At 50.9% G+C, this 14157-nt stretch overlaps 1 protein-coding gene across 7 annotated transcripts in view; it reads right to left on the bottom strand.

The window, feature by feature from the left end:
- LOC119967679 (signal-induced proliferation-associated 1-like protein 2) overlaps positions 1 to 14157 on the bottom strand; it is a 651675-nt gene that overhangs the window by 99691 nt on the left and 537827 nt on the right. For all 7 annotated transcript variants that reach the window (XM_038800505.1, XM_038800501.1, XM_038800504.1 and 4 more), the window contains one exon: positions 4116 to 4278. In XM_038800505.1, the coding sequence (XP_038656433.1) occupies positions 4116 to 4278 (163 nt within the window). The remainder of the gene's footprint in view (positions 1 to 4115; positions 4279 to 14157) is intronic.

Raw genomic sequence — 14157 nt, 5'->3', positions numbered from 1 at the left:
CGGCCAGAGCAAGTTGGCGCATGCGCAGGAGCGTCAGCGTGTTCCCAGAACCGCTGCCGTGATTCCTGCGCATACGCAGGGGGTTTCTTCTCCGCGCCGGCCATGGCTGAGCTTTACAGAGGCCGGTGCGGAATGAAAGAGTGCCCCCACGGCACAGACCCGCCCGCAGATCGGTGGGCCCCGATCGCGGGCAAGGCCACTGTGGCCCCCCCATCCCCCCGGGGCCAGATCCCCCTGCGCCCCCCGAGCACTCTGCAGACCACCCGCAGAGCCAGGTCCCACCAGTAAGAACCTTGTGTAATTTATGGCAGCGGGACTGGCCGAAAACGGGCGGCCGCTCGGCCCATTGCAGAGCGGAGAATCGCCGGGGAGACCGTTGCCAACGGCCCCCGACCGGCGCGGTGCGATTCCTGCCCCCGCCAAAAACCAGCGCCAGAGAATTCGGCAGCCGGCGTTGGGGCTGGTTTCACACCCCCTGGCAATTCTCCGGCCCGGCGGGGGGTCGGAGAATCCCACCCCAAATTCTGCCTGGCGACAGGCGGTGATTGGGTCCTACCCGAGTGGGATGGTGTTCAGAGAAACAAGGAATGCACTGGCAGGTACTGGACGCTCAAAGAAGATGCTGTGAACGTGTCTCTCTCGTTTTCTCTCTCTCTCTCTCCAGAAAAGCTACATAGCTGCTGTATTTCTGAACTTGGAGAACCTGGATGAATCTGCAGTGAAAACGGTTACAGATTTAAAGCAGAAACCTTGAACTGAAACCCTAGACTGGAAGAAGGTGTGCTAGAAGGCAATCATCTGAAACAAAGGACGTGTTGCGCCTGGCGTGGAGTTAGATTGCAGAAGAGCCCAAAATCAGGTCTGCACCAGGCGCCGATCGGTTCCATGATTTAACAAGCCCGTTCCCGTTGGTGGGTTCCAGATCCTATCCGGATGTGGTGAGATGCCAATTGACATGAATTAAGGGTAATCGGCATCTAATTAATAAGATGGACGCCCTATAGAACTGCCTTCTGTGATCTAACTGGCTCTCCTGACTGTCGTCACGCGTGTGCTGTTTGGCACTCCTATTTAAAATTGGGAACTTAGCGCAATGGCTGCTGTGAGGATTGGAGGAGGTAAGCCCTGTGTGTGGTTAGATGGTGATGGTCACTTTAACTCCCTTTGATTGTGAGCAGCTTCTGGCTGCACAGCTGAAGGCTAATAAGGAATTGGCATTGTTAGTAATGTGAGCACTTCACAGCTGCAGGTGTTTTTGCTGCTGCTCTTGCTGGTGGCTGCAGATGCCTGGAGGCTCCTGTTGCTTTTTCCTTCTTTTCCGCAGCTGGAAAGAAGGACAATTTTTTTTCTAAGACACCGGGCTCAGGGGGACAAATGAGACCAGAAGACAATCCGGTTTTAAGCAAAAAGATGCTGTGGGACCTGGTGTGCGACATTGTTCCAAATGGGCCACCTGCTAATGCTGCAGAGGAAATGCTTTCGCAGATTGCTGCTGCTTTTGTTGCAACACTCACCACACCAGCGCGTCAGCGGGTTTGGCACGCTGGAAGTCGAGGATGTTCGACTGCACCTTAGGTGCTGGTTGAATATGTGGATGCCAGCATTTGGTTCCGGAGATTAGGCTTGCGGCTCCTGGATGGAGAGTGGCACTGATACGTGGAACAAGTCACACATTGCTGGATAGAGTTCTGGACATGATAGCACATTCTCAGGCTTATCCTCCATTTCCGTTGAGGAACCTGCGCAGGGTGATACTGTGTATTTGATTTTTTTGTGTAAATGAGTTGATATAGCTTTGTATTGATACCAATATGGAATGGTGACATTTCCTTGTTGTTTACTGGTTACTGTGATATGTGGAATGTTTACTGAGTTGATTTTTAAATCTTTATTACTGTCGACCATTTAATAAACAAAATATTCTCAAGTACATTCTCATAGGTAAATGTCTCATGTATCAGATAAATTTTATTGCCTAGCATTCCAAATAAACCGTGAGGCCAGGACACTCTGCGTGAACCATGGAGTTATGAGCACCACAGAGGCAGCAGCCAACAACCAAACGCTCTAGAACTGGGCATCAGTACTGGGGATTTCCCCACAGCCAGAGAGTATGTGTGGGGATTGTGGGAGGGTATCTGAACTCGGTCCCCCTAACTTCCCGGCAGGGGTCTGGAGTCTATTGCTCCTGAATCGGCCAAGGTGTGTGTGCAGGACGGGGTCCCCCAGTACAACTGGCTCGGAGGATAGCACTCAGAGAGAAGGCGCGAAACGCAAGGGTAGGTAAGGCTTGGGGATCCCGGGGTGGAATTGTCGGGTGTCTTTCATTCTCTAATTCCTTACAGATGTAACAATATAGATGGTGTTGTAGACCCTGCAGCGGCAGCCCTTGCAGTGCTGATAGAAGACCAGGGAGCCAGACACTGTAAAACGCGGCAGCAGTGTCAACCTAGACTGGAGGCGTAGTCCAAGCTCACTGTTGGGTCACTGCTCTATCCTCGGTCAACCCCGCAACTTCCAGGGCCCGTTCCTCATAGGGAGTGAGGACTCTGATGTCGAGCACCACTCAGCTCATCTGGGCCCTTTCCCGCCTATTATGTGCCAACATCTCCTGTGGGACCAAAGAGAGGGCATCGTGAGCCACATGCTTGATGAATCAGAAGGAGTCTATGGCAGATGCCATGTATGGGCACCTACTGGGCATAGGTGGGATCTGCTGGGGCACAGGCACAGTATGACATGGGGTGGGGGGGGGCGTTGATGTGTGTTTGTGTGAGTGCATGTGTGTGCACGTGTGTGTGGTACGAGGTGCAAGCCGCTGACTCATTGGGCGGGGCTGGCAGGACGGGCCACGGGGGACAGTATCAACTTACACGTGCAGCCCGGTGTAGGTCGTTGGTATTCTTTCTGCACTAGATGGAGCTCCTCCTGGTCACACTGCCCATACTGACAGCTGCTGCCACTGCCTTCCAGGTGGCATTGGTTGCCCTGTGGCTGGTCATCCAACCACCGCGGGGGACCAGGGGGACCCGTCTTGCCTCCACACCATCCAGCAACTTGGCCAGATTGGCATCTCCAAAATGTGGAGCAGGTCTATGGAATGGCATGGCTGTGGGCTGACGGGACTGTGTTCAGGGGGGCCGTTTATGAGCAACTCCCCGGGCACTGTTAGGCGCGGTCCAGGTGAATCAGCTGGCAGGATGCCCATTTCCGCCAAAAAGCCTATGGGGTTCATTTCCGACCCTAATTGCCATTAGATATGGGATGTGGTATTGTTGGGAAGCACCAAGGGTGTCACGCCCGCTATGGCATTCAAGAGTTTCTGCTGTTAGATCACGCCCAAAACTCTTATCCTTTTTACTTTCATCATTATTTTACGCCGCTCTGTGATTGTTTATCTGTCTTGTGTTTGTTAAGATTTATAGGGTCGGGATGAGTTAAAGAGGGGACATTAGGAATTAGATTATAGTTAACCAGCTCTATTTGCTGCATATTTAATTACAGCTGTTCTTATTAATAAAATTAGTTGTGTTTAAATTCTCAAACCTGGTGACTGTAGTTATTGGGCAGCCGAGAGCCAAAGACTTTGGTTGTTTTCCGAAGAGTTATTTGTTAATTTCAATTGTTTTGCAACTTCAGGTTAAGTGAGGCTCAAATTGGCCTGCACTCGCCCAAGGGCTTATAACAGTAGGAAGTAAGCTTGTACAGAAGTTCATCCCCTTCAACCTACTCAACGCATCTAACTGTAGTCACACCTTCAACACAATAATTGTTATTTTTTGTAAGTAGTGAACTACACTTAGTACACAAATGTTGATAATAAGTGAAAATATATTTCCAATGTAGGTGCTCATGCAATGCATATAGTGAATGTAACAGGAAGAGCTGCCATACATATTGTGAAGCTGATTGTTCTGAAGAGTTAGACATGCCAGTATATTTGGAGTGCAGTCAGGATGTCACTCTGGGGAGTGTCTGGGAAAAGAGCGCTCATTTTTTTTTTACCTAGTATTGTTCACAATTTTGCTCTGTCAGTTAGTGTTTTGTTAAAAACATCAGTGGATGTGTCTCACCAATTAACCCTGACAGGTGCACAGACTAAAGAGATGACTAACCTTCCTCCTTCTCTGCTCCAAAGGAGGGCTGTCCGGTAGCATCAGCTTCAGAAACTCCTCTTTGGTAAAGGTTTGCTGGGATTTACTGACAGGGTTCAGGTCCTGTGACAAAGCCTGATGTTGGTTGGAACTGGATATTTCTGTTATATCACCGTACAGCGTCCTAAAGAGAGAAAAGATTTCATGAATATTTGGTGAATATCAGCAGCTAGCTTTGTACTTGTGCCTGGTGATTGCGGCTTTGGAATGAAGTCATACAAATACAAGCACTGCGTTCTTTTCCCCAATTATTCAGCTTTTATTTAATTGTTAAGTTTTTTTGTTTAAAAAAAGGTTCAGAAATATTTTTGTACATCATGGATTTTTTTTAAACAACAACTTGCACTTATATTGCACTTTTAATGCAGTAAAACATTTAAAGGTGCTTCGCGTAAGTGTAATCAGGCAAAGATTGACACCGAGCCATAGAAAGTGGATATGAAATAGCTTTAAAGGAGGGTCTTAAAGCAGAAAATGGTTGGAGAAGGAGATAGCAGTTAAGAGGGGTAAGGCCATTGGGGAATTTAAAAACAAGGATAAAAATTTTAAAATTGAGACATTGCCTGACTGGGAACCAACATATGTCAGCAAGCACAGGGGTAATAGTTGAATGGGACTGGGTGTAAGAATATGGCCAGCAGAGTTTTGGATGAGCTCAATTATATGGAAGGTTTAAGACGGGAAGTCAGCCAGGAAAGCATGGTAACAGTCAACGCTAAAGATAAAGAATTGGAAGAGTTCAGCAGCAGATCAACTGAGGCAGGGTTGGAATCAGATGTTATTGATCTTGGTGAAGGAATTGATATAAGTTTGGAAATTCACCTCAAGTCAAATGCCTCAAGGTCTACTTTAGCCTCAAACCAGACAGAGGTGGAGGCGGCATGGGAACAGAGGTGACTGATCCTGGGATGGCACAGACATGTGGGTGGAGTCAGAAATGCAGAACAGTATGAGGTGATTGACCCGAGGGAGTAGGGGACACAAGACTCCACTCCTTGGGGTAATTTATGGTGCCCTCCCACACCCATCAGAAGCATCTTCTATGGTGAAACATTGCAAGGTGGCAGAATAGCCACTTCTGGGTTGGGCTGGCCACGGTTTCTATCAATGCCACAGGATTATGCATTGCACCAATGTGTAGGACTGAAACACAGATTGCAGTGTTAGAAATTATAGTATTCCATGTATTAAAAGTCAGAATGTGTCATTCTGAACTGGGTCTAATCAGAACTCTTCATACTTCAAATCACACATACTTCACTGTACAATAAGCAAAAATACAATGCATGAATTTGCAAAGAAAAGCAGAAATAATTGTGTGGATCACAGTTTATTTCCCGTATTCACAGTATGAAGGGGCCGGTTAGCTTGGTTTGTGAGCTGGCATTTGGTTCAGATTAACACCAAGTCGGGTTCGACTTCCATTCTGGATGTGGTAGACTTGGGACATATCTCCTGCCTGACAGTGAAATTAAAAAGCAAACCACCACTGACAGAAAGTGGCAAGAAAACAGCTCAGAATGAAACATCAGCAGACAATGAGCCTCAAAAGGACAGGGCACCCCCAGGCCTAGTCCCCAGTACATGTAAGGTGCTACGTGACTACTTGGCACTGCCAGCCTGGCACCCTGGCAGTGCCCCAGCCAATCTGGCAGTGGCACCTGGATGCCACCCAGGCACTACCAGGTAGACCAGATGGCACTGTCATGGTGCCAGGCTGGCAGTGCTAAGGTGCCCTCTTGTCCGTGCTGGGGACCGGGCCCGGGGGTGTCCTGCCCTTATGAACTGTGCGAGAGGCTTGATTGGTAAATTGGATGGGTCCGGAGGATGTAGCGGGGAGATCAGAGATTGTTTCCATTTTCTCTTCCTGCACTGGTGAGCAGAGCTCATTAGTGCAGGAAATGGGACTAAGCGGGCCTTGACGGGACGCTCCTCGCCGAGACCCAGAAATGAAGCAGAGTCCCATTTAATAGCGAGGTCATTCTTGGCACTGCCAAGTGTCAGGAAACTCCAAGCTAAACGCACCCAGCACAGGACTCGGTTTCATTTCCGTTAAATTTGCGCCCCGAGGCTTAAGAATCGACAGACATTCTGTAGTATACAATACAAGAAAAACAATTTTTTCAAGGACTTTGGTTTACTTCAATATTTTACATTCATAGAAATTGAGAACAAGAAATGTAATACTTTTAAAATATTTGTTCCTTATGTGATATTTGGTTGTTAGATCAGTTACAAACATTGTGGGCCTGAATTGCTGCTACCATTTACCAGCTCCGCAAACCTGGGCCGGGGGAAAGTGTCCCAAAAATTGGGTGCTAAGGCCTTCTGGGAACTTTTTGAAATAAAATAGCTCTCCAACTCTCACTCCTCACACCCACCCCATGCCCCATCCACGCCAACCCTTGCCATCATGCTCTCTAGCCCCTCCCGGGCCCTCTTATCCTCCATATCACCACATGCCCTCTACCCACCCTCCATAACTCCTCAAACCCTCAATGTTAACCTATGCGCCTCTACCCACCCCTCATAGTCCTTTATAGCCTTATGTCAACTTAGTGCCAACTCACACCAGTCCATATCTCCACTTTTTTCCTTTACACATACCATGCCAATTTACCCAGTATCCACCATGGGCACACCACTTTCCGTGTGGACAATGGGATAGCCCAGAGGCCGGGGTGGAGATTAGACGGAGGGCTGTTCGTGGACCGGAGCTTTTGTGATAAGATCGGAAAGCTGATTGAGGAATATGTGGGGTTTAATTGCACGGGGAAAGGTTTCGCAGTCAGTGGTTTGGGAGGCTCTGAAGGCAATAGTGAGGGGAGGGGGGGGGGGAGAGGAGTTGATCTCGTTCAAGGCTCAGGTGGATAAGAGGGAGAGGGAGGAACGGCAAAAACTGATGGAGGAGATTCTGGAGATGGATGGGAGGTATGCGGGGGACCGGACCCGAGTCTCCTGGTCGACAGGAAGGAGTTGCAGGCGAGGTTCGACCAATTATCCACGGGAAAAGTGGTGCATGAGTTGAGAAGGATGAAGGGGGTCGTCTACGAGTACAGGGAGAAGGCAGGGCATATGCTGGCTAGTCAGCTTCGGAGGGAGATAGTTTGGATATGGGATAGGACAGGGAAGCTGGTGGTGGCCCTGAAGCAGGTTAATAAAGTATTTGAGGAGTTTTATAGGGAACTATAGGTCGGAGCCACTGGGGGAGGAGCGGAGGATGAGGGAATTCCTGGTGGGGTAGGAGTTATCGAGGCTGGGAGAGGAGGATAGAGCAAGGTTGGAGGGGCCAGTGGGAGAGCAGGTGGTGATTGGGAGGATGCAGGCAGGGAAGGCGATGGGGCCCAATGGGTTCCCAGTTGAATTTTCTGAGACATTTAAGGACAAGCTAGTGCTGTTGATGGTGGGAACGTTTGAGGGTGTGACAGGTAGGGGTGTCTTTCTGCAAACGATGCGAAAATATTCTATCTTGCTGCTGCGAAAGAAGGACCAGGAACCAGTGGATTGTGGGTCGCATAAGTCCATGGGCTGGATTCTCCGATCCCCGATGCCGACGCAATTGGGGGCGGCACCACTTTCACGATGCTCTGAAAAGCAGAGTACTGTAGGAGTACGGCATGAGCCATATCTATGGCCTCCGAACTTTGGCTGAGGCTTGCCCCGCAATGCTCCGTCCCTGACCGGCCGAATACCCGACGGCGTGGGACACGTGTGGTTCCACCCGTCGGGAACTCAGCGTGGCGGCTGAGGACTCAGTCCAGTGCTGCTACAGTCAGGGGAGGGCTGATCCGCGGGCAGGCGGGGGGCATTTTTCAGGGATGGGGGACACTGTGGGGGGGGGTGGGGGGGGGGGGGGGGGGGGGGGGGGGGGGGGGGGGGGGGGGGGGGGGGGGGGGGAAGGAAGAGGGGGGTGGTCTGGTGCGCACGAGCTGGTCGAAGGGAGGAGACTATTTTTGTGGGCTGGGTCCGTGGCTGTGTCCGCCATGAAGCATGGCGTGGCCGCTGCAGGCCGCCGCTGTGCGCCTGCGCGGATACGAGCCTGGCCATTCTCCGGGCCATATCGGCAGCTAGAGCGGGGAGCTCTACACTGCCTGGCTGCTAGCCGCCCCGGACCAGGGAATAGGTGGCCGTTTTGCGACCAATTTCTCGCCAGCGTGGGGACTTAGTTTCCAGAGCGGAGAATCCAGCTCCATATCTCTGCTAAATGTAGATGCCAAGATATTGGCAAAGTTGAAAGGGTGTCTCCCGAAGGTGATTGGTAAGGACCAGATGAGGTTCGTAAAGGGAAGGCAGTTGTTCTCAAACATGAGGAGGTTATTGAATGTGGTCCCGTCTCCGGCGGAGGGAAAGGAGACGGCGTTTGATCGGGTAGAGTGGGGTTATTTGATGGCGGTATTGGGGAGATTTGGAACTGAGCTGAGGTTTTTGGCATGTGTGTAACTGTTGTATAAGAAATCTATGGCGAGTGTTCACAATAACAGAATGAATTTGGGGTATTTTGCACTGCATCGGGGTATTAAACAGGAGTGCCCTATGTTCCCCTATTGTTTGCATTGGCTACAGAGCCCTTGGCCATTGCACTGAAACACGGGGCTGTGGAAGAGGATGGTGATGCGGGGAGTGGGGGCATAGGGTGTCCCTGTATGTCGATAATCTGCTGTTGTATATTTTGGCACGTCGGTGGGGAGTATAATGGAGCTGCTTCAGATGTTCGGGATGTTCTAGGGGTACAAACTGAATTTAGGAAAGAGCCAGTATTTTATGCTCTTCACGTCGAGAGTAGGAGCTTGGCGGCAACTTACTCTAGGTATTTGGGGGGGCAGGCAGCCTGAGATTGGGGAGGGCTACAGAAGAATAAGTTCACTAGCTTGGTGGGGAGGGTGAAGGCTGATCTGTTGAGGTGGGACAGGCTCGCTCTGTCGTTGGTGGGCTGCTTGCAGAGAGTTAATATGAATTTTTTGCCGCAGTTTTTTTTTCTTCAATGTCTGACAGTCTTTTTAGCCAAGTCCTGTCCTTCTTCGGGGGTTGACAGCTTGATCTTCTCGTTCATTTGGTGGGAGGAAGGTGGCCAGGATTAGGAGGGTGGTTTTGCAGAGGGACGACAGGCGGAGCCCCGGGGGGGGGGGGGGGGGGGGGGGGGGGGGGGTCGGCCTCCAAATTAGCTGTACTATTATTGGGCGGTGAATGCAGAGAAGTTGCAGGGCTGGAGCAAGAAGCGAGGGGGAACTCTGTGGGTAAAGATGGAGGCGGGCTCGTGTAGGGGGTCAGGGTTGCAGCGCTGGCAATGGCGCCGCCCCTGATGGCCCCAGGAAAGTGCTCGGTGAGTCGGGTGGTGGTAGCTAGATAGAACATAGAACAGTACAGCACAGAACAGGCCCTTCGGCCCTCGATGTTGTGCCGAGCAATGATCCACCTACCCACGTATCCACCCTATACCCGTAACCCAACAACCCACCCCCTAACCTTACTTTTAAGGACACTACGGGCAATTTAGCATGGCCAATCCACCTAACCCGCACATCTTTGGACTGTGGGAGGAAACCGGAGCACCCGGAGGAAACCTACGCACACACGGGGAGGATGTGCAGACTCCGCACAGACAGTGACCCAGCCGGGAACCAAACCTGGGACCCTGGAGCTGTGAAGCATTTATGCTAACCACCATGCTACCGTGCTGCCCTTAACCACCGTGCTACCGTGCTACGTTGAAGATTTGGAGGCAATTTAGGCAGAACTTTAAGCTGTGGTCTGGGTCAGGGGGGATGCCGATCAGGGGGAAACATAGGTTTGAGCTGGGGAGGATGGATGTGAGGTTTCAGGGATAGTACGAGAGAGGGATGAAGGAAATGAAAGATTTGTTCCTTGGGGAGCAATTTGCGAGCATAGAAGAGTTGGAAAAGAACTATGAGTTGGCATAGGGGGAAGGGTTTAGGTACTTGCAGGTTCGGGACTTTGCAAGAAAGGTTTTCCTGACCTTGTTGATAGCGGCCTCCTTGTTGCTGGAGGCGGTGCTGTCAGCGGGTATGGAGAGGGGGGTCGTTTCGGCGATCTACGGCAGGATCCTGGAAGAAGGATGTCCATGGAGGGGATTGTGCAAAGTAGGAGCAGGAGCTGGGGATCGCTGGAAGAGGGACTGTGGTGTGAGGTGCTGCAGAAGGTGAATGCCTCGACTTAGAGTGTGAGGATGGGGCTGATACAGTTCAAGGTAGTTTATAAGGCGCACCCACAAAATCAAGGATAAGCCGGCTGTTTGAGAGGGTGGAGGATGTCTGTGAGCGATGTGGAAGGTGCCCGCGAACTATGTTCATATATTTTGTTCCTGCTTGAAGCTGGAAATGTTTTGGAGGACAGTGTTCAGCACAATCCCGGGGTCTTGAATGTGGATGTGGTGCCCAGTCCCCGAGGAGCCTTTTTTGGGGTGTCGGACCGGCCTGAGGTGCAGGCGGGTGCGGGGTGAGATGTCATAGCCTTCGCTTCCCTGATCGCTCGTAGGCGGGTCCTGTTGGGGTGGAGGTCAGCTTCTCCATTCTGTGCCTTGACGTGGCGGGGGGGACCTGCTGGAGGTTTTGACCCTGGAGAAGGCGAAGTTTGGTGAACAGGTGCCGGAGTGTGGCGACTAGGGGATTTTCATAGTAACTTCATTGCAGTGTTAATGTAAGCCTACTTGTGACACTAATAAAGATTATCATTAATAAGGGGTCATTCGTGTTAATTGTATAGAAATGTAGCGAGATCCCGATTTTGCCTACTGCCCGCCATGGCCAGGTGCTTTGGTCACAAAGGCCACCAGCTGCCTCCAGGACTGTCGCACCAGATGATGGGAGCACCAGGAATTCACTCTAGTTCCACCCCTTATCCCACGGGGAAGCCCGTGGAGGTGATGGGGCCCATGCCTTTACACTTCCAACCCCTGCAGGAGAGGTGCCGGTACACTGCAGCCCCTGATGACCCTGGCGCATCTACGTTTGGTGGCAGGCAGAGATGTGGGAGTGATTTCTATTAAGGTGTGGATGGCTGACCACGTATGATCTTGCACTGGTCAGCTTATTACATATACATCTGTGAGGAACGTGCCAAATTTTGCAAAGGGGTGGGCAGGGAGTTACTGCCTCTGCTGTTACCTCATAGGGTCAAAGGTCTGGGAACTATATATAATGAGCACCCAGACAGCCATTCACCCACTGCAAGTCAGGAGCTCCAGATTCTGCCAAGATCTAGATGTTGCAGGGTAATCAACATATGCCCCACAGTCCAGCAAAGCCTCCATGGAGACTTTCCAGGCAGTCCAGTAAAGATTGGTGATTTTCCCAGGGACAATAAATAGGAGGAGACCCTCCAATCTGACCATGGAGGCTTGGCTGCTGTGAGGACTGCTATAGAACCACCTAGCAGTGCAGGAAGATAATGAATGATCTTCAGTGCTCCACCAGTGTAAGTAGCATTGTCTACTCACTGTAAAGTGACACCCATAAGGGCATCAGGCACTGTAGTTGTGCACAGGGATATGAGACAGGAACTTGAGTTGCATGATTCAGCAGCAGATGGGACATGTGTGAGAGTCACTTTATGCTCTAAAACGTCTGTCATTTGCAGGACATCCTGCTTGTTAATTATGTACTGGAGAGGGCTCAGTAGCTGCCATAGGCTTGCATGCTCCTAAACTGGTCATTCCTTCTGTCAGGGCAAAAAATCCACAATAAAAGAATAAGACAGGAGGAGGCATTCTGGGCATTCAAGTTCTCACTACTTTTGAGGAGCAGACTGCCGAGATAGCTGAGTAGGAGCAGGACTGTGGCTGTGCAGAAGGCGAGGTAGAACTTCCTCAGGAAGACAATGAGAATGCCTCCAGTTGTCAGATGTGCCCATGGAAGAAACTCACTGCTTTAATTAAGCAGCCTGCTTAGGCATTCACAAAATCTTTATTTTTCCCATTTCAGGTTCCAGCAAGAAAATTGAGACACCCACAATAGAGACCAGCCATAGCTCCAGCTCCAACCCACATCTCAGGCAATCTACTGTTACGTTTGCAAATTATTCCCTGACCCCAGTAAAGGGAAACAATCATTTGTCTATGGGCACTCTAACTGAAAAATGTGGGAAGAGATTTTTAAAAAATATATTTTTATTAAGGTGTTTGCAAAATTTTTATAACAATAACAGAAACAATAACATTAACATGGTAAAATAAACATTTCACCACCCGACCCAATCTTCACACACCTCAACCATCTAACACCTATCCGCCCGCCGCCTCCCCTTCAGAATGCTGCCATTTTAATTTTCCCTGAGAAAGTCGATGAACGGCTGCCACCTCCGAGAGAACCCCAACATTGACCCTCTTAAGGCAAACTTTATTTTCTCGAGACTGAGAAACCCAGCCATATCATTAACCCAGGTCCCTACACTCGGGGGCTTTGAGTCCTTCCACATTCATAGGATCCGTCTCCGGGCTACCAGGGAGGCAAAGGCCAGGACATCAGTCTCTGTCACTCCCTGAACTCCCGGATCTTCTGACACTCCAAAGATCGCTACCTCTGGACTCGGCACCACCCGTATTTCTAGCACTGTGGACATTGCCTTCGCAAACCCCTGGGAAAACCCTCTGAGCTTCGGGCATGCCCAGAACTGTGGACATGGTTTGCTGGGGTTCCCGTGCACCTCGCACATCTATCTTTTACCCTGAAAAACTTGCTCATCCTCGCCGCCGTCATGTGTACCCAGAAAAACTGCCAAATTCCCCCAAAGTCCGCATAATCTCCCCCATCCCCTCCAACGGGTCCGAAATGTACAAAAGTAAATTGTCCGCGTAGAGTGAGACCCGGTGCTTCACCCCTACCCGAACCAGCCCCTGCCAGTTCCCCGAAGCTCTGAACGCCATGGCCAGTGGTCTATAGCTAGAGAAAACAATAACATGGAGAGGGGGCACCCTTGCCTCGTCCCTCAATGTAATTTAAAATACCCCGACCTCAGCCCGGTGGATCACCTTAAATTGTATTAGGCTAAGCCTGGCACATGATGAGGAGGAATTGACCCTGCTTAGGGCGTCCGCCCATAGATCTGCCTCTAACTCTTAGAACATAGAACAGTACAGCACAGAACAGGCCCTTCGGCCCTCGATGTTGTGCCGAGCCATGATCACCCTACTCAAACCCACGTATCCACCCTATACCCGTAACCCAACAACCCCCCCCTTAACCTTACTTTTATTAGGACACTACGGGCAATTTATCATGGCCAATCCACCTAACCCGCACATCTTTGGACTGTGGGAGGAAACCGGAGCACCCGGAGGAAACCTACGCACACACGGGGAGGATGTGCAGACTCCGCACAGACAGTGACCCAGCCGGGAACCGAACCTGGGACCCTGGAGCTGTGAAGCATTTATGCTAACCACCATGCTACCGTGCTGCCCTTAACCACCGTGCTACCGTGCGTGCCGCTCTTCTCCTAGCTCGTCCTCCCACTTGCCCTTAAGCTCCTCCACCTGGGTTTCCTCCGCCCCCAACAACTCCTGGTAGATATCCGACACCTTCCCCTTCCCACCCAGGTACCGGAAACTACTCTATCCTGTATTCCCCCATGCCAGCAACAGCAGAAAGGCCAACACCTGTTTCCTCAGGAAGTCTCGCACTTGCAAATATCCAAAACCGTTCTCTGGCGGCAGTTTGAATTTGCCCTCCAGCACCTTCAATCTGGGAAAGCTCCCATCTATAAACATCCTTCTAATTCCTGCCCTCTGCCAGCTCTGGAACCCGCCATCCAGCCGGTACAAACCTGTGGTTGTTACAAATCGGGGTCCAGACCGACGCACCCTCCACCTTCTTATACCTCCTCCATTGCCCCCAGATCCTCAGTGCTGCCACTACCATCGGACTTGTGGAGTATCAGGCTGGAGAGAATGCCAGAGGTGCCGTTACCAATGCTCCAGACTGGTGTCTTTACATGACACCGCCTCCAATCGCTCACATGCCGACCCCTCCCCCATTACCCACTTCCTAAT

This window comes from Scyliorhinus canicula, chromosome 6 (assembly GCF_902713615.1).
Source record: "Scyliorhinus canicula chromosome 6, sScyCan1.1, whole genome shotgun sequence".
Taxonomy (NCBI): Eukaryota; Metazoa; Chordata; class Chondrichthyes; order Carcharhiniformes; family Scyliorhinidae; genus Scyliorhinus; species Scyliorhinus canicula.
This window is presented reverse-complemented; position numbering and strand designations above follow the sequence as displayed.